At 39.4% G+C, this 20,522-nt stretch overlaps 2 protein-coding genes across 4 annotated transcripts in view; one reads left to right on the forward strand and one right to left on the reverse strand.

The window, feature by feature from the left end:
- LOC117340798 (dixin-like) overlaps window positions 1-9,304 on the reverse strand; it is a 54,719-nt gene extending 45,415 nt beyond the window's left edge. For 2 of the 3 annotated variants that reach the window (XR_004535446.1, XM_033902567.1), the window contains exon 1: window positions 8,340-9,304. Coding sequence is in view for 2 of the 3 variants with exons in the window: in XM_033902567.1 (XP_033758458.1) it covers window positions 8,340-8,876 (537 nt within the window). In the remaining variant the exon portion in view is untranslated. The remainder of the gene's footprint in view (window positions 1-8,339) is intronic. The other variant, XM_033902569.1, reaches the window with a different exon arrangement.
- Window positions 9,305-12,466: 3,162 nt separating this feature from the next.
- The window catches only part of LOC117340710, a 62,721-nt gene continuing 54,665 nt past the window's right edge, over window positions 12,467-20,522 (forward strand). Inside the window, exons 1-6 of the mRNA XM_033902473.1 lie at window positions 12,467-12,634; window positions 15,311-15,644; window positions 15,688-16,284; window positions 16,953-17,413; window positions 18,150-18,315; window positions 20,238-20,405. Of these exons, the coding sequence (XP_033758364.1) occupies window positions 12,467-12,634; window positions 15,311-15,644; window positions 15,688-16,284; window positions 16,953-17,413; window positions 18,150-18,315; window positions 20,238-20,405 (1,894 nt within the window). The remainder of the gene's footprint in view (window positions 12,635-15,310; window positions 15,645-15,687; window positions 16,285-16,952; window positions 17,414-18,149; window positions 18,316-20,237; window positions 20,406-20,522) is intronic.

Below are 20,522 nucleotides of genomic sequence, written 5' to 3' on the forward strand. Positions count from 1 at the left end.
GAAGAAATGTGTATTCAGCGAGATTATATACAGGCTAAATAATGTAGGACTAATCAACAGATAAAACAACTTGTTATGAAAAGAAACATTTCTGTTGTGTTTAAAAATACATAATATATGTAATTTATGTATTGAGCAAGATAAATAATCGTAGTGATGTCCGTCTACCATTCTGGTACATGTACATGTAGATGTATCACCAGGCCGTCGAAAACATCACTGCGAGACAAAATGACGGTACTTAAGTAGCAAAAATTAACAGGTCATACATGTTCCATGAATGAAAACAATTGTTATGCAGCACGTACATATAAAAGCGACCATCTTATATCATAATTTTAATTTTTTCGTATATCTTTTTGTAGTTATTCCGTAATATTTATAACCCTTTCGTTAGCTGTGCGGTTTGTATCGCACAGTTGTGTGGTTTGTATCGCACATCGCACATTTTGTGCGCACGATGTCTGCACGGTGTGCGCACGATGTTTTTGGAACGTTGTGCGATCACACAACTGTAACTTCCTATGAACAAAAAACAACCGGTAAAGTTATTGTTAAATGTTTGTGACAGTACTGATTCGGTCTGGGCCGTCAGAATGTCACCGATTTCGTGTTTCACTGACTCGCTAGACTGCAGAACAAACAATGAACTCATAACTATCAAATGACACCTGTGTTTTGTTTGCAGAAATCAACTCTTTCCTGTCTATTGGAATTGTTGTGTGAGACATCACAAAGAGGAGGCTATCTAGTGGAGATTCGGCCAACCGCGCGCACTCTGTGGAGTGATCACTTGTAAAGGGAAACACATCTGAACAATCTACAATTACATGTAAACCTTGAGCATTGATTACAGGTGTAGGGTATCAACCGGAAAAATGACCTTTTTTATTCAAATTCTTTTTTTTTTCTTTAACAAATTCAACAATTCAATAGGCAAATATTCTATCTATTCAAATACAAACGAAAGTTTTAGAATGTTTTTGTTCCGGTAACAAACACATTGTTCAGTAAATAAATACTTTTGCAGTTTACCAAAGATGACATGCCTTCAGAAAAAAGATTAGTATTATGAACTGACCGTGTTGTCGCTGTGTACACCACAAAACCACACATACATTATTAGAGTTCTCAAGTCCCTACTTAAAACATTACAAACCTATTCTGGAACACAGGGAACTGGTCATTATGATACAGAAAATTTATTTTATGGCGACATATCCGTGTATCCTCTGATCTTACTACCGCGAAAAAACATACATATGGAGGCAATAAAATAATCCGCATATTCTCTAATGTACTAGCAATGGCATTACCAGGTATAGTCCGAATATCCTCTGACCCTACTACCAATGTGAGACACGTGGGTATCAGACATTACCAGGTATAGTCCGAATATCCTCTGACCCTACTACCAATGTGAGACACGTGGGTATCAGACATTACCGATGATAGTCCGAATATCCTCTGACCCTACTACCAATGTGAAACACGTGGGTATCAGACATTACCATGTATAGTCCGAATATCCTCTGACCCCACTACAAATGTGTGACACGTGGGTATCAGGCATTTTTTGGGTACTCCGAATATCCTCTAACCCCACAACCAGTTGATTTATTACACAGCCAAAGCAGCTGTGACCTGCATAAGTGATGTCGATTCAATTAAGTTAATTTATTCCTCTGACCTTTCGGTCAATCAGATTTCACATCATACAAAAGACATAAAAATGGAGAGTGATACACCCTTGGGTATCAAAATATTGCATCAACAACATAAGCTGTAGTACAGTATCCGTAAATCTTACTAATGTGAAACACGCAGGCGACAACACATTTACTGTACATCATAAAATGATCACTCTTTTGATGAGGCGAGATGTTCGTTCTAGAAAACTGGCTTTTCTTGTTTTTGTGTTTTAGTTATGTTCATCATAAACTATTTTGTCTACATTAATTTTTTTCTGCGTTTATGAATTACTTAAAGCGTGAAAATTCAGCACCATCAACAAATGAAAGCCCCACACGGTGAAAAGGCGTGGCGGACTCGTTTTACATACAGAGTGGACTTAATCATATTTCATAAATCATTTTAACTTAAATATCCAAGATATGATATAAATAAAAGATGCATGACATTTAGATTATAAAATATAAAACCAGTTATTCAAGAAAATCCTGAATCATTTAAAATATCAAACAATTTATGTTGCAGGAAAATCAGTAAGATATTTTATGGTCTCTCGTTAAAATAATCTATTGTCACAGGTGTTCGATAAAACATAGATAAGAAATATATCAATATGATTGTTTAAATCGTTCTATTATTGTCATTGTGCTTAATATTAACACGCTTCAAAGTTTGAATCTGTCCGTTTATTGGTTGAGATTGAACGAAATACACATTTTCATTTGGTAAATATGGTTTTGAATACAAGTGAAATAGCCCCCCACCCCCCACCCACCCCCAACCCCACCCCCACCCCTCCTATGCATGAGTTAAAATAACAAAAGAATATCAACATAATAACGAAACATAATTCAAACTCAAAATAGAATAAACGAAGGCTAAACAAAACTAAAAATGAAGATTAGCACGGAGACTCGATCCTGAGAAGGTGCGAGAACAAGGCCATGTGTTCCATGTGAGAAAGCGTCTTGTAATCTCGATCAAGTCCGGGTAAAACCACAACCTCAAATGTTACGGTGGCAACAACGGAACCGGGATATATCTTAAAGCTTGATAAATCAATTTTAAAGTAGAATGATAAAACTTCATTACCTCGAATTCTGAAAATTCGAAGACCCCGTTTAACTCGAAAGAAAGCTTAAAGTATACCCTGAAAGATTTTTTGATATTCGTACTGTGAATTCGTAAGGTTTACAGACAAAAGTTATCAAAAACTGCGTCTAAAATCGACAGTAGATCTAGAATTACCTGTTACCTCGAATACTCTGGATCGGCATATCTCGACACCCCCTCCTCTGATTTCCAGATAACGAGACTAGAGTGCATTATACTATATTAACAACACTGAAATATTTAAAACTTGTTCTCTTGAACACATTTTAGAAAGTTTATTTAATAACCTAAAAAAAAAAAAAAATGTATAAACGCGCATAAACTTCATACTAATAAAAAGATGTTGTTACTTGTTGTTTACGCGACATGACCCGACTATAAACAGTTTAAACTACCTGACAAGCAAACATCTAACCCCTAAACCAGCCTCTCGTAATTATACTAAAATTATATATATATCCATTAAAAGTTCGTAACCATGGCAACAGCCCTGTGATCGTCGGTACGGTTCGCTGGTCACGTGGCATCAATGAGGAGGCGCGATGAACAGTTCCAAATCACAACACACAGGGGATTGCGAACAGGAAAACAATTATTTGCTCAATTAACTTCGAACCATTTATCTTCTTCTTTCTATCCCAAGCCAAATATAAAATTATATTTGAACATACATCCTTGCTTGGACTCAAAACAAATTCAAAACCTCAATAATTCACCTCATAGTAATATAACAATGTCGTATAGTTTGAAACTAGAACAATTCATAACAGCTGTCAACTCGAAAACGTGTCTGACAACGAAGGCGGAAATATAGTTCGAAATTTGTGTGCCATATGGCAATTTGTAATGACATTTGATAAAGAAAATATTCATTTCCCGTCGTATTTTAAAAATAATATAAATGCACGTGCTAAAATTCTGCGGTTTCTCGTCACTGACAAATACAGCTAAAACACATTTGCCAGATGTATTCCGACATTATATAAGTTTGTGGTTTACCGCCTACGTGACTCTGCCCACTAGGTTTCGTCTCACAGACTCTAGTCGGTGTTCGGTCGACGTCCGACATATGAATTTGAAAAACAACTTAAGCTTGTGTTATAAACTATGAAAAAGCTATCGAGTTCGGCTTCCATTGAACTTATTAATACTATTTACTCAATACGGAAACCTTGTGTTCTCAGAATCCCGATTCAAAATTTAGTACAGAACAAACATTTCCGGCGGGAACTGTGCCATTTTATAAGAAAGTTTGTCCTTACGTAACATAGCTTCACTACATTCCGTGAAATATAAAACCCAAGTAAAAACACGGGAACAAAACTAGTACTTGGATCCGGATTAGACAGGGACCGCTTTTGACAGGTTATATATTGTTCTCTCTAGAAGGAACTGCATGCTTATATTTTGGTTGCTTATACAATACAATTCTTTATTAATGAATTCCGACCCACATGGGGCAATATAGGATTGGTTTAATTTGTTTGGTTTGTTTTTGTTTAACGTCCTATTAACAGGATTTAAGGACGTGCCAGGTTTTGGAGGTGGAGGAAAGCCGGAGTACCCGGAGAAAAACCACCGGCCTACGGTCAGTACCTGGCAACTGTCCCACGTAAGGTTTCGAACTCGCAACCCAGAGGTGGAGGGCTAGTGATAAAGTGTCGGTACACCTTAACCACTCGGCCACCGCGGCCCCCAATATAGGAAATACAATCACAAAGAGGTAGAGTGGCCAAAAGACAGATGAATGCACATCGTTTAAGCAAAATTGCTTGTAACATACTCATGTTGTAAACTTAGCTAGATTGCCTATTACAAAATCATTACACAATGGATACAGAAATAGTTTGTATTATTTTAAATTTGAACTTTGAACTTTATAACATCCCCACCTTCATTATTCATCAACCAGATGCATTTGTGTTCTGGATCTAAATTTGAAAAATTGAGAGCTTTCATACCTCATAAATTAAATAGCTCCTTCCTATCAGCATTGTATTAAGTACGTGATACTAGAAAGTGAGTTTCATCGTGTGTACATAAACATTCACTCCGGGGAATATTTATTCCAAATGCTCATCTTAAATGGCATGGCGCTAACAGCACCAAGATCATAATGCCTAACCATTCACCATGCACTCTAGATCTAAGCAACACTTCAGAGAGTCGGAGAGGACAGGGTAAGGGTCAAGTGTGTTTGTGTTCGAGGGGTTGACAACCTGTTCTATCCACCATCATCTTTAATTCGGTGTGAAGATCTCGTGTGACATGACCAATTATGTCACTGACCAAAACGTTACCATTGTATACGTACATGAAACTCTTACTAGAGACGTTATACATCAGATCCGTGACCACCTGAAATTCGAACTAGAATATATAGATCTGTATGTATTTTTCGCATGACCTGTTTTTTGCTTGTTTTTTTTATTATTATTATTTATTGTTTGATTGTTTGTTTATTTTTGTTTTCATTGTTTTGGGTTTTTTTATTTTTTTTTATTTATTTATTTTTTTCTAAGAAATATTTACAAATATCAGAGAACTAAATTACAATTCCCTATGTATTATAATTTTGTCTCTGATAATTTTGAAGTTCCGAACTCTAATATACAGTCTGTACAACATACATGTACTACTAGTATATATATTGCATACATATATCAACACATAGACTGATGTCTTAAATCCGGAATATTAAAATTATAAACATTATTGAGTTTTATGAATTTAGTCTCTAGGGTATGTACATGTCATACCTGTGTTTCAAACTAGGGCTGTGGGAGGGGGGGGGGGGGGGTTAATCTATTATTAGAATTTAGCTGGGCGTTTTAATAAAACACAATTTAGGGACCGGTGGCTGGTCTAATCCACACGATCTGTATCCCTATATGGCGAACGTATACAAGAACTTCACTTATTGAAATCTTCTTTTTTTTAACATATGAAGTAGACTTTTGCAATTTTGTATTTCGCCCCAGAACATGTGTGGTCTTTATGTAGTTCACGTGAATCAAAGTCGCTAAGTACTTACTCACACGCTTGATGAACTAAGACCTGGCGGAGATAAATACAGGTATGTGTGTATATATAGATACAGGTAAATACTATAGGTCTACTATGTACATAGGAAGGTCGAACATACCAAGAAGATGTATATTTAATGAAACCTTTACCACAACATCAGGGTCACAATAGCAACATCCGATGCCACGCCCACACTCTCTTAAAGCTTCTCTCATCATAGACTTATATAATTTATACACACAATGACATGTAAAGAGAGCTAGAGTCCTATAGACACATCTCTTGTCATCATCCAAAATATTTCTAGAAATTGTATAACTCAGAATCTGATATGACGGTCACCACAGGGGCACGGTAAAAAGATACCTTCCGGGTTGTCTACTTCCGGTCCGGGTTATTACTTCCGGAACTTTGCCAAGTTACTTGCTTGTTTTGTTTTCTTTCTTGAATTGTCCCTTTTAGTAGCTTTCTTATACAGACAAATGCCAGGTACAATTGTGTTCGTGTTCTGCATACGTCACATGAAGGACTCTTCGGTCATCATGATTTGGGACCACATCTGGTCCGGAAACCGTCAACGGTGAACGTATGACGTCATACAGACGCTTTTGTTTATAGGGGCTTGGCTCAAACTCAACACATGGACTTAACTTATAATAATAGACCTTAGGTTGGGAATTCGTGTCAAACCCCTGTGCTTATGTTTAAATTCTTGGTGATTTACTATTGCAATATGCATTTTTGTTTGGATGTGGTGCAGTGGTATAAGCTGCTGGTATTTTTGGCTAGGTCTTATAATTAGAGATCGTGAGTTCGAGGTCCAGTCAGGGTACGAGTCATAAAATTGTCTTCCTTCGTCATTTGTATCACTATGTTATGCATATGATCCTTCTGAGATATGGGGCGATCAAATATCATATTGAAAGTTTCCGTGATAAAGGCAACTTTAATCATAAATGATTATGACGTCAGTAATTGAGTCTACAATACATAACATATACGTAATAGTCCGAGAGAATTAGAATATAACCTTGAATGTGTTAACTAACACTGACAAATCTACAAAATCCGTCAGTGAGATTAATGCGTTCTGACATATCAGTCATAAATTAAAATCAACCATACGCTCATTGTTTACATTCATTCTACTGTTTACTACAGGTGTCCAGCGAGAACACCTGTCCATGTGAGGTAGTATGGAGGGACTGACCATAGAGGTTTGTCCGGCTCTCACAGCCGGACGTCGGCATCACTCTCTACTTTACGACCCCGTTAGTGATGGATAGGACACAGCATGGACGCTCTCAAATTGAAGTTAATTGATTTTAAGAGAAGACAAATGGTTACTCCTCGTTTTTCAAGGCCATCGGCATTGATGTGGATAAGGAATACGATATATCATCTTTACGTCGAGTCAAGGAAATCTTGTCAAATAGGTCACACGTGTACGAATCCACCCTATTAAAACGGCAGAAGTTGAGGAAGATAACCTCCCACATTCTATAGGGAAGGATTGAGGGAGACATCTTCCCACATCCCAGAGGGAAGGATTGAGGTAAACACCCTCCCACATCCCATAGGGAAGGATTGAGGGAGACACCCTCCCACATCCCATAGGGAGAAATTGAGGGAGACACCCTCCCACATCCCATAGGGAGAAATTGAGGGAGACACCCTCCCACATCCCATAGGGAGGGATTGAGGGAGACACCCTCTCACATCCTATAGGGAGGGATTGAGGGAAACACCCTCCCACATCCCATAGGGAAGGATTGAGGGAGACACCCTCCCACATCCCATAGGGAAGGATTGAGGGAGACACCCTCCCACATCCTATAGGGAGGGATTGAGGGAAACACCCTCCCACATCCCATAGGGAGGGATTGAGGGAGACACCCTCCCACATCCCATATAGGGAGGGATTGAGGGGGATACCCTCCCACATCACATAGGGAGGGATTGAGGAAGACACTCTCCCACATCCCATAGGGAGGGATTGAGGAAGACACTCTCCCACATCACATAGGGAGAGATTGAGGAAGACCCTCCTACATCCCATACGGAGGGATTGGGGGAGACTTAACTACCCCTGTCCTCCACCCCCCACCCCTACAACAACACCCCCACCCCCCACCCCCATACCCTACCTCCCCTAAAAATATTCCTTTTAATAGTTGAAAAATACTGTACAGTATGAGATAAATTCTTTCAGAAAGAAAGAAATCCCCCCCCCCCCCCCCCCCCCCCCCCCCAGCTTCATCTTCAACAAAACAACAGATTAAGCATGATACCTTGTCTGTTCGTGTTAACAATCAGTTCCTTTCATATTGTCTTTCATCATACATTCTATCATAGTTAATGAAATGTGAGAGAAATACCGGTTATCAACAGTTGTTTAAATTGTCAAAATTTGACACGTTACTTTCTAAAATACACTAATCATTTCATTGGTGTATACATACACAGCAACATAATAACATAGATGTTTGACAAAATACTATTCTTACCCGTTTCTGGGGCTCCGCCCTTATCCGACTCCCCCGGGATTTCTTGCTCGAGGGAAAGCTCCTTGCTGTAGCATCCGAATCGATATCCGTAATACAGGGGGAGGGGCATGCACTACTAGGGAGGGACCGGGGAGGAGGAATCACTTCCCCACCCCCCGGGCAACTGACTGGGGTCGTGACAGTATTCGCCCTAGATTTCAAATAATTCAAGGTTGTCGATTTCACGTCACTTATTTCCGACGATGATTTGATAATTGATAATTCAACACCCGATTTCACTCGCGGAGAAAGGCGATCGTCCATGGCTGTAGTTGGACTCGGTCTGTTTACATCCTTAACACCCGTTTTCCATTTCACCGACGGGGTCGATTTTGTCGATCTATCAGAGCTATTAGAACACTTCCTGCTTAAATTATTAAAACTGTCCAATTTTTTAGGCGATTTAAAACTTTCCAATTTTGGAGGAGAGCTCGTGCGTAACCTATAAATATCAGCCTTTCCACCTGTCACAGTAACACTTTGAATTTCGGACATCATGTTTACGGTTAGATGTAGTGACCACTACCACAGTATACTTGACCGCATCCGTATATCCTCTTCTTTGTCCGCGTGCTATAGATTGACACTAAAACTGACCATTGTCCAGTCGCTGGGTCATTGTACCTGTTACTCCATTAAAAGGATTTTCTTGTTGTAAAAACATCATACAAGTGAAGCATTAGGTATGTATACACAAGTACAACACTCTACACTTGACCATCGCGCCAAATGTAACGATAGAGATGGTCAATATCAGACTGGACCCCTAGGGAGTTACACGGCCCGTATACACATACACACAGGGCTGAAATGTGATACGCGAGACTGCCATCACCATTGCACGGACCCAATCACGATAAAGTTTCCTCAGTACATACAAAACATTGTGTAGCAAGACCGACATGGCCCACTGTCATTATCATGAGGTGGAACAGTAACATTACGGGTAGGGTGAGGCCCCCGCGGGGGATCTCAGGTGTGTCAAACAATGTTGTAATTATATCACTGTTAACAATTGTGGGGCTCCATAAGGGTAACCGATAATATAGCCTTATTTCATAATACCGTAATGCGAATTATTTTTCTGTAAATAAATTCTGCGTATTTTTCTTGTCAGGGACGTGAGGTTTATGTAAAATGTCCTGCCCTGGTAAAATCGTTAACTAAAACAAGTCAGCATTTATCGGAACCATAACAGTGGCATCTAACTGTTTATGACGGTAAAAATTAGGCCTCCCGCGGGGAAAGTAAGCACCGGCTGTAACAACCTAATCAGTCGGTTTAAGAGGTACCCACGGGGTATCTATATGTTTGTTTTACAATAGCATTAAAAACTTCTTCGTGTGCTTTAAGAACCTGGTTTATGAAGCATGTCAAAAACGATATTTTAATCAATATACGGTTCGAGTATTTTTTTCAGGACGCGTACTTCACTATGAATACAAAGAAATGTGTAACAAATGTGGAAATCAATATATGATTAAACATTAATATATATAGCGGGTTGGCGATGTCTAAGAATGGTACGAGATAAAAAAAAACATTTATCGTCAGTGTATTCCAAGCAATTCCTTTCTTCATTCAGTTGAGACTATAAATAGGGATAAAAAGAGATTTTCTCTAAGGCGTTATCAGTAGTTTAGGTTATACCCTGGATTAGCTACCGGTTTACTATGGTATGTCGAGTATATAATAATAGGCTTAGTGACAATCTATCCGTAAAACAGTTTACTGGTATAACTGGGTTCGAGAAGGAAGGAAGGAAGGAAGGAAGGAAGGAAGGAAGGAAGGAAGGAAGGAAGGAAGGAAGGCGATTATATAATAAAAAAAATCTCTTTATAACTGTTTGTAATATCTTAATTACACCTGGCGGTTGGTGATGGAATTCTTCCTAGCTTTGCAATCCAAGGGTTCTCGTGTATGTGCCGATACTGCACTAGTCCCAGACACCGACTGTCTATCTGAAATCTGAGGTTTCACGACCAGAGGACACTCAGACTAAAATCGTATCTGTACATAATTCCAGAGAGACATATATACATATATGTATATATGTCTCTGATAATTCTGTATCAATAGAAAATGTAATAGTGGTATACTCCATTTTCTGTTGATATGTTTTTGATTAACAGATAATGTTCTTGTATTATTTTAAATTTCGGTTTTGCTTTTTCCGATTTTTAAGAACTGACACTTTCTGTCGTCCTACCAGACCTACCTACCGTATCGGTGAGGTACGTGTTGTCATTTTAAAAGCGTCGCAAGGACGTTTAATGTCGTTAAAATAAAATAAAGAAGTAATCATTTCGGAAATAACTTCAAAATAAAATCAACTTTCGAGAAGAACACCAGAGTTACCTCCCTTTAATATTAGCTGCAATACTTCAAATGTAGAATTTTAACCGGACATCACATAGGCCTAACCCTTTCTTAAACAGGACCCCACATAATCATGTCTAATCCGGAAACCACATAAACATTTCTAATCCGGAAATCACATAAACCTGTCTTAACCGGACATCCCAGAAACTTATTTATATCGGACATCCCATTAACACATTTTAACCGGTCTTCACATAACCTGTTTTAACCGGACTTAACATAAAAATGATTAAATCAGACACCATCAGATATACCTGTTTAAGCCGGACATCACATAAATACATTTAAACCGGACATCACATAAACATATATTTAAACCGGACATCACATCAACATATATTTAAACCGGACATCACATCAACACATTCAAACCGGACATCACATAAACATGTTTAAACCGGACATCACATAAATGCATTTAAACCGGACATCACATAAACATATATTTAAACCGGACATCACATAAACCTATTTAAACCGGACATCACATAAACCTGTTTAAACCGGACATCATGTAAACATATTCAAACCGGACATCACGTAAACCTGTTTAAACTGGACGCCACAGAAACCTGTTTAAACCGGACACCACAGAAACCTGTTTAAACCGAACATCATATCATGTATAAAGCTGTTTTAGTCGTGTTAGGAGATCGAAACACGGGTGTTTATATATATGTTTATATAACCGCCCCCCCCCCCCCCCCCCCCCCCCCCCTTATCGAAAATCTTATCCTCGAAAGATTGCAAAATTTGCTATAATCATTTCATTTTCCGAAATTTGGCCCCCAGACCCCTCGCCAAAATAAATTACTGGACCCCCTCCCCCTCCCCTTTTCAAATTCCTGGATCCGCGCCTGAATAATACTAATAAGAATGAATGAATAAATACATAAATAAATCCGATTTTATTTTGTTGAATGTTTGATTGTTTACTAAAGGTCATTTTCGCATTTCACTCAGGTAAACATTTGGTAGTACTACGTACACAATCAATTGATAAACAATGTCCTGGTGAAGAGAGGATTGACCCATTGGATTTTTAATCAACGCTCAAAACATTGTATGTACACATCCTAAAATTTCCCATCTTTTCTATGACTTGTAATTATTCCGAGTTGTGGACTGAAACACGTGTTTAGGTTTGAGGTCAGTGGGTCGAGTAGCGGTACTCTCAATGTGAAAGTTGAATGAAAGAGGATTGTGGGAAAATTCGTAACGTAAATATATCGTAGTAAAATTACTCACGTCGTCGTGAAACCTTATTTTTAGGAAGAAAACAGAATTTGTCTGTAAATTATAAGCCGGTGTCTCTTATCTAACTATGCGGGATTATGAAGCACACTCTGTTGCAACGTCAAACAAGCCATATATTCAGTTTTTATCAAGCTTTTGTTAAAATACAGACGTAGAGGTGGTAGGTCAGTGAATTTTGGCGGGTAATTTCTGCATGCTAATTGGTCACATGACGGCCCGGTTTATGTATATGCAAAAAACTTATGAATTTCAGCGATTAATTCACACACAAAGATAGTAAAACTTTCAAAATTAATGAAATGAATAAAATACTCGAATGCTAAAAATGCTTATGTCATAATAAGATGTTGTTTGGCTTCCATTAGAAAACTTCAGAAGTTGGACATAGCTAAAAATATCGGTCAGTGCCTCGATGTACCGCCATCTTTTCTATCTCGGGATCCACAAACATGGCGCGGTTGAGATTTCCCGGTCGTCCTGGATGCAGGTTTGATCGTATGGGTGTCCGATACGGCGCCGACGATGCAAAAAATGTCAACGATCCAACATTGGTTCTTGTGGCCAGTATCCACAGAGGTCTGCGGTTGTTCCGTGAATTGTTTGGAGAGTCAGATGAGGTAATAATTTGTTACATCCGAACGCTTCGTCAAAATGGCCGCCATCGCGAAAATTCCGATATGGGTTTATAGATTTTTTTGCCGGATATGCAATAATCTGGCCTTGATTGTACACCTAGTTGAGATTCTCGGGTAGAATGATCTTTATTCTTACCGTTTATATATGATATGTTACACTCTGATTGTGATTTACAGTAATTATGAGGTCTGCCCCTACTTGTTGGTCATGCTCTCCCGATCTAAACATTGACGACGGGGCATTTCGTGTGAATTTGTCAGGAAATCTGTAGCTTAGAAATATTTCCTGATGTTGCATCAACATAATACACAGCAGAAACGTTCAAAAATCGGCCTAATATCAATTATCATTGTTGTCATTTTAAAGGTGAAGCTGGGACATTGAGCTAATAGATTGGATTTTTTAGTCATTGAGATGAGGAAGGACTTTTTTAAATTTCTAATTTCAAGACAGATTTGCAGACCAAGGACATACAGAAATTATCATGTTTCTGATGCTTAACATTTATAGCATAATGACTGCACTAATTCACCTGCACATTGTTTAATCAGAATAATGTCCCAGATATTCTGCTAAATAGGAATTGTTATATTTAAATAAATATAAGATATGTTATCAGTTAGGTATTTGTGTGGTTATTTGTAGCTATAGCTCATATGAGTTTTTAACAAGAAATATCTTTAAAAAGATAAACAGCATAGTTTTAATGCTGGTACTGCTGGTTAAATAACTTAACGAACTAATGTGTTTCAGCACGGATAACAAAATTATATCAGTTTGAATCATTTTTGGTGATAATAAGATTGCATTTGAATCAGGAATAGGAATGTCATTTCATTAATGAGTCATTTAAAAAGATATATCCACTTATTCAGCTCGCATTCTTAACTTTGTTTCGTTTTTAACGACATATCTGCATTTTGCATTTACTGCTACATTGGCCAATCATACTTCATCTTGACCTGTAACGCCACCTGTCGCGTCATATCCGGGGCCAAAAGAATATTATACGGCTATGTCGAAAAATAGATATTCAAAAGGTTGATGATTTATTTTCTTCTTTATCTTTCGTATTTAAAAAATATCTTGATGTACCATTCTGTTTTCAATCTGTCTATTTAAAAAGGGGGCTTCAGCTGTACAGTACATATAACAAAGGTTTTAATGTTTAAATATGCTTGGTCTTGCTTAGTTGATTGATACTCAGCTTTTTCAGGCTAAATGAACGAACAATAATTGGTCCTATTCTGTGAAATTATATGTCAAAAGCTAACTCAAAGTTTGCCGATTACTGCTGAAAATTTCATTCCAAATTTACCAATGTTCTTCCCAAAATGTGACAGAAAACCCCCATCCCAAAGAATAAAAAAACTCTTTAATTCATAGTTAGTGTAAAAGTATCCATGTGCAGTTTTATCATTATAGGGGCACACTCCTCCCATACATAGGAACAAATTTTATGAATAAATCCATGCGTGATACATCTACAATCACTTTCCTTAACACTTTATTAATTCTTGACCAAAATACTTTGTCAGGAAACTGAAGAAAAAAATACGTTAAAAATCAACTAGAATATACAGGTCAAAAGTTGTATTAAGATAAATATAATTGATTAACAAACATGTTAATTAAAATCTGTTTGACATTTCATCTTCTTGTAAGACCAAATCTTCAGGATTGGAGTGATAACTGTCTCTTGACATAAAGAATCCCACAAAAACTATAATTCTTGAAAAGCAAGTACATAATTTCTCAAATTGTTATATCTAGTATACATGAACAATTTATGCCGAAGTTTTGATTTCTCTTTCAGCAGTAATTTGTTTTAGATATAAACACTGATAAACTTTCTCTTTGAATGGTATATTGATAATTGATATAGAATCAATAAGATTGGGATGATAGTACGAAAGAAAGAGAAATTTCTTAGTGAGAAGCGGGGTAATGTCAGAAAAAAAACAAAAACAAAAACCATTTAGGCTCTCAAAAAAGTAAATTACTGATTCGGTCAGAATCGCTGAAAGAATGGCACGTCATCATGTCTTAATAAAAAAATTTTTTTTTTTTTTTTTACCAATTTTTGGCTCAATGATATATGATGTTTTCATTGTTGAATGGATGGGGGGGGGGGGGGGGGGGGGGGTTCATGTAGTGTTTCCAATGTCTGTCCCATCCTGTCCCGTCCCGACGCAACATGACTAGTTAATCTCGAGAACTGCTGATGCAATCCTCACTAAACTGAGTAAGTGGCAGTAGGGGCATTTATGTCTTGTAGACATTACACGTTTTCATGTTTACCAATGTTTGGCCCTCATGATCTTATTGATATTATTGTATGTAGTTTGTATTACAATTTATTGGATGTACATGATTGCATTTATATAATAAAAAGTGTTATTCTATCTACACCTGTAATCGTTACAAGCAAGGGGAGTAACTCTGTAAGCCGAACTGGTAAACCCTGTACATGTTATTATGAACAAATTCTCAAGAGTCCCCAGGATTTCATTATATCCGGCTTAGACTGTATGTTTGTCAAATAAGATAAAGATATTTTTTAAAAGTTTTGCCGAGCAGAATGATACACAATTATTTTCAACTCAGAAAAAAGTCTGATGTATTTAATCTGTTGGACATCCTATGCTCTTTTTCAGGAGGAAGACTTTGAGGGTTTCACTCAAAAAGATGTACAAAAATCAGAAAAAAAGCTCAAGGCCATGTTGGCTCAGTGTGAAAGCTCTCCAGAAAAAGTTACGTCATTCAAGCCGATTGGTAGTAGGCTTGCCAAGGCCAAGGAAAAGCTGGCCTCGCCTGATCGTGGCCGTGGTATCCGTAAATCTTACACAGAACTACTGAAGCATGGCATTGTCAAACCATCAAAATCGTCCATGCTGAAACAAGCCCGAGAAGAAACTCAAAAGTCCCTGAAAATTAAATTTAAAGTGAAAAAGGAAAAATCAGGTTCGGAGAGCTCTCCACAGTTTTCTCGTAAATCTCTGGACAAAAAAAGTGTGAAGTTTGATTTAACCCCAAAAGGTCCAGGTAAAGCGAAAATCTGTTGAGACAGGTGTGAAAAAAACTGGGGCGGTAAATGTTAAACAGAAAAAGGGGAAAAAAGATGGGGCAAATGAAGAAACTCCACAATACAGCAAGAAAAAGGTCAAGGAGAGAGATAAATTGTCTGTAGCTCAGGGGTCAAAGGGGGTCAAGGGTCAACAAAATCTGGCCAAGCAGTTGCTTCAGAAAGCTCGTAAAGGCCAACAGACAGTCAAAGTACCGGGGAAGGTGAAATCTCCAGTCACAAGCCCTAAAAGCCCTAGAGGTCCAGCATATCCGCGGAAACAGTTTGTGCTACCAACACAAAGTTCAAGGTCATCCAGAGTTATTATTCCAAATAAGAGATTTTTAGAACAAGATGATTTTAATCAAATAATGACCAAGAGATCTCGTGTAGAAGACAGTACACTGTCACCTAAATCAGAGACGTTCCCCGTTACTAGTGCAAGAGGAAAAGTACCAGAAAAGTCAAAGGTCAAGGCTGAACAGATGAAGTCCCCACAATTAACCAGTCTGCCCCCAGGGCCACCCGTCCGACCTCCTCCCGGGCACCTGTTTGACCCTATAGAAGGTATGTTCATCTCAGTAGTATATTGTTGGTGAGTTATCCAATGGAGGATTGAATCACTCCACTGATTTGAGTTGTGAATTTTCAGATTTTTATAAAAGAAGTCAATAACCGAGGAGAAGTATATATTCATCATATTATGCTCCTAAGGCCAAAATTTATAGTGTCGGCTGATTTGATGTCATTCAATGTCATTGCTTGTCAAGCTTAATCTAGAGAATGTTGCTCAAACTTTCAGTCCTTGTACGGGAAATTTTCAGTCCTTGTATGGGGAATTCGAACTTGTATAGGAAATTTTTGACCTAGTATATGAGATCATGTTTCACAATGTTTTTGCTAGGATGAAATATATGTTTCGCCTCCACATGTATATGACCCGAGGCCTCTGGTTGGTAATGATAAAGATGAATATCTTTAAAAAAAAATCAATAATTCACTTTCTGTCTCATAACACCACCAGATTTTGATGTAATAGTTTTTATATAGAATACATTCTGGTTTAATTGTATCATACAAAAGAGAGGGAATACCTCAGGGTTTCAATGTCAAGGTCATGGTTAACATTTGAGGTCATGGTTACTATTAATAGATACATGTCTAATTATAATTTTGATCTATAGAGTAGTCTTAAAGACAGTTTCAATGTTAATTATTCGTGTGATCAATTTTAGCAGGACAGACGCTGTCGTTGTATGACCAGCCATTAATTGTCGAGGGAAAGCGTGCCCGGAAGCCCAGTCTAAAGGTCCGCATCAAACTGACAGACGAACGCATCCAGGCTTTTCAAGTAAAATCATTTGAGAAAAAACTTCAAGCACGTAAAACAATTGAAGAAGAGAAAGCTGCTGTCGGAGGTGTACAGGAGTCTAAAAGAGTACACCTAACACCGTCAAAGCTTGCAGGTGCCGTCACTTCTCCATCGAAACTACCAACGTCGCCGATATTTGCACCACCGAAATTTGGTGTGTCTGGACAAAGTGCTCTCTCGGAGAGGCAGAGGTTGGAGGCGCTGGAAAAAGAAGCTCTAGCCACGCGAAGGAAGGGACACAACATTTTACGGAAGGCCAAACTCCAGCTAAGTCGATCAGCCCTCAATAGATCGAAGGCAGACTTTGCAAGAACACTCAAAAAGGTTTGAACACATAATACTCCAGGGCTTTTTCTGATGGCTTTTTGGGGCCGTTAATGGGCCCTGTTCCCAGTTGAAATTATTTCATATTGACGCCAAATTCCCAAAATTTGCAGTTTCCTCCTGAAAAAAACTTTCCCAATTCACCAATTTTCCTCCCAAAATGAGACAAAAAGGCCCTTTCCCAAACCAGTGAGAAAAAGCCCTGTACAAATTTAAAACAAAAATGTTTGTTTGTCCTCCACTTGTACTTAAGAAATAATGCTTACTTCTTCATGAGAAAATAAAATAAAAGTTTTATCAGTATGCCTGCTTCAAATTCACAAGTATGATTTAGCATATATGTCGTCTAATGAACATACAATTGATATTTAATTTCATGAAATATGACCATAGTTACGTTAATGGTTGTCAAAGTGTCTTCTTGTATTAACAGTTACGAGACAAATTTACTAGATTATTAGACCAGTGAATTATTGAGTGACATGAATTCTAGTAACAACAATTCAAATTAAGTTATAAGACTAGTGTTTATTTAGTGTTAAATATCTAAGATATTATATAAATGTCAAAATGATAAAAGTAAAACAAAAATCATAACCAACCTTGAATAAAGTTCAAGAGAGGGGGAAATCATATGGGAAACATTTTTGGAGTGTGGGTGTGTCTGTTTAGACCCCAAACTTTTCTGTCCTTCTTTTTAACAATTGAACTTTGTGGTTTATTTTGTGACTTGCAGGAAATAAAGATGGAAGCCAAGCTTGAGAAAATGAGACTGAAGCAAGGATCTGCAGTTGGAGGATTCAGCAAGGTGTCTGGTTATTCAACATTTGCGGGGGTAGCAAAGAGTTACATGGATGCCAAGGACGATCAGCCAGGACCCGGGGGGCAGGGAACAGAGTCAGGTAAGTGGGTTAGGGGAATCCCATCCCTGGGGACTGGATGAGAAGGAATCAGAATCGGGTAAGTCCCATCCCTAGGGGCTGGAGAGGATGAGTTCGGGGACAGAGGTGAGTAGGTCACATCCCTAGGGACCGGAGAGGATGAGTTAGGGGACAGAGGGGTAGGTCACATCCCTAGGGACCGGAGAGGATTAGTTAGGGGACAGAGGTGGGTAAGTCACATCCCTAGGGACTGGAGAGGATGAGTTAGTGGACAGAGGTGGGTAGGTCACATCCCTAGGGACTGGAGAGGGTGAGTTAGGGGACAGAGGTGGGTAGGTCACATCCCTAGGGGCTGGAGAGGATGAGTTAGGGGACAGAGGTGGGTAGGTCACATCCCTAGGGACCGGAGAGGGTGAGTTAGGGGACAGAGGGGTAGGTCACATCCCTAGGGGCTGGAGAGGATGAGTTAGGGGACAGAGGTGGGTAGGTCACATCCCTAGGGACCGGAGAGGATGAGTTAGGGGACAGAGGGGTAGGTCACATCCCTAGGGGCTGGAGAGGATGAGTTAAGGGACAGAGGAGGGTAGGTCACATCCCTAGGGACTGGAGAGGATGAGTTAGGGGACAGAGGCGGGTAGGTCACATCCCTAGGGGCTGGAGAGGATGAGTTAAGGGACAGAGGAGGGTAGGTCACATCCCTAGGGGCTGGAGAGGATGAGTTAAGGGACAGAGGAGGGTAGGTCACATCCCTAGGGACTGGAGAGGATGAGTTAAGGGACAGAGGAGGGTAGGTCACATCCCTAGGGGCTGGAGAGGATGAGTTAAGGGACAGAGGGGGGTAAGTCACATCCCTAGGGGCTGGAGAGGATGAGTTAGGGGACAGAGGTGGGTAGGTCACATCCCTAGGGGCTGGAGAGGATGAGTTAGGGTCAGAGGTGGGTAGGTCACATCCCTAGGGACTGGAGAGGATGAGTTAAGGGACAGAGGTGGGTAGGTCACATCCCTAGGGACCGGAGAGGGTAAGTTAGGGGACAGAGGGGTAGGTCACATCCCTAGGGGCTGGAGAGGATGAGTTAAGGGACAGAGGAGGGTAGGTCACATCCCTAGGGACTGGAGAGGATGAGTTAGGGGACAGAGGCGGGTAGGTCACATCCCTAGGGGCTGGAGAGGATGAGTTAAGGGACAGAGGTGGGTAGGTCACATCCCTAGGGACTGGAGAGGATGAGTTAGGGGACAGAGGTGGGTAGGTCACATCCCTAGGGACTGGAGAGGATGAGTTAGGGGACAGAGGCGGGTAGGTCACATCCCTAGGGACCGGAGAGGATGAGTTAGGGGACAGAGGTGGGTAGGTCACATCCCTAGGGACTGGAGAGGAAGAGTTAGGGGACAGAGGCGGGTAGGTCACATCCCTAGGGACTGGAGAGGTGGGTAAGTCACATCCCTAGGGGCTGGAAAGGATGAGTTAGGGGACAGAGGGGTAGGTCACATCCCTAGGGACTGGAGAGGATGAGTTAGGGGACAGAGGTGGGTAGGTCACATCCCTAGGGGCTGGAGAGGATGAGTTAGGGAACAGAGGGGTAGGTCACATCCATAGGGGTTGCAGAAGAGAGGGCATTAATCCCATCCCTCGAGCGAGTCAAATTTTGGAGTGATCTCCCCTTAACCAGGAATCTGTTCATTACTTATTATCAAACTTTCAAATATATTGATTACAAAATAAAGTCCAAATTATTGGTGTTCAGTGATGGGTTTTATGAAAGGAAATTTGAAATAACAACCAAGGAAAAATAGTTTTGTTGCTTGTAACTAAATTTGAACCTATTCTGGATTTTGGTGTTGAAATTTTATATGCATGCTTAAAGAAGTATTGTTATCAGGATTTGTGATGGAACGGCCTCGAGGAATAGAAAATGATAAGGACTCCATAAAATTTTCTCCTACAGGGATGCCACACAGTACAAGGGAGGGTTTGGTCTGTGCGGTGTGTAAGGATTCCAATCTTCCCCCAGTGCGGCGTCGGAACTACTATGGCGTCCCATGCTGTGATGGTTGTCGACGATTTTACAGGGTCCACATGAAACGTGCAAAAGAAAAAGAATTCTTCTGTAATGGTTAATAATTTAAAGACTCTTTCCAGGCTCTGTGTTTCTACTTCGTTAGACACATGTTGGTTTGTCGGTGACCAAAGTGTCACTTCTTACATAAAATACAAATTTGATTGGCAGCTG

This window comes from Pecten maximus, chromosome 13, assembly GCF_902652985.1.
Source record: "Pecten maximus chromosome 13, xPecMax1.1, whole genome shotgun sequence".
Classification (NCBI taxonomy): Eukaryota; Metazoa; Mollusca; class Bivalvia; order Pectinida; family Pectinidae; genus Pecten; species Pecten maximus.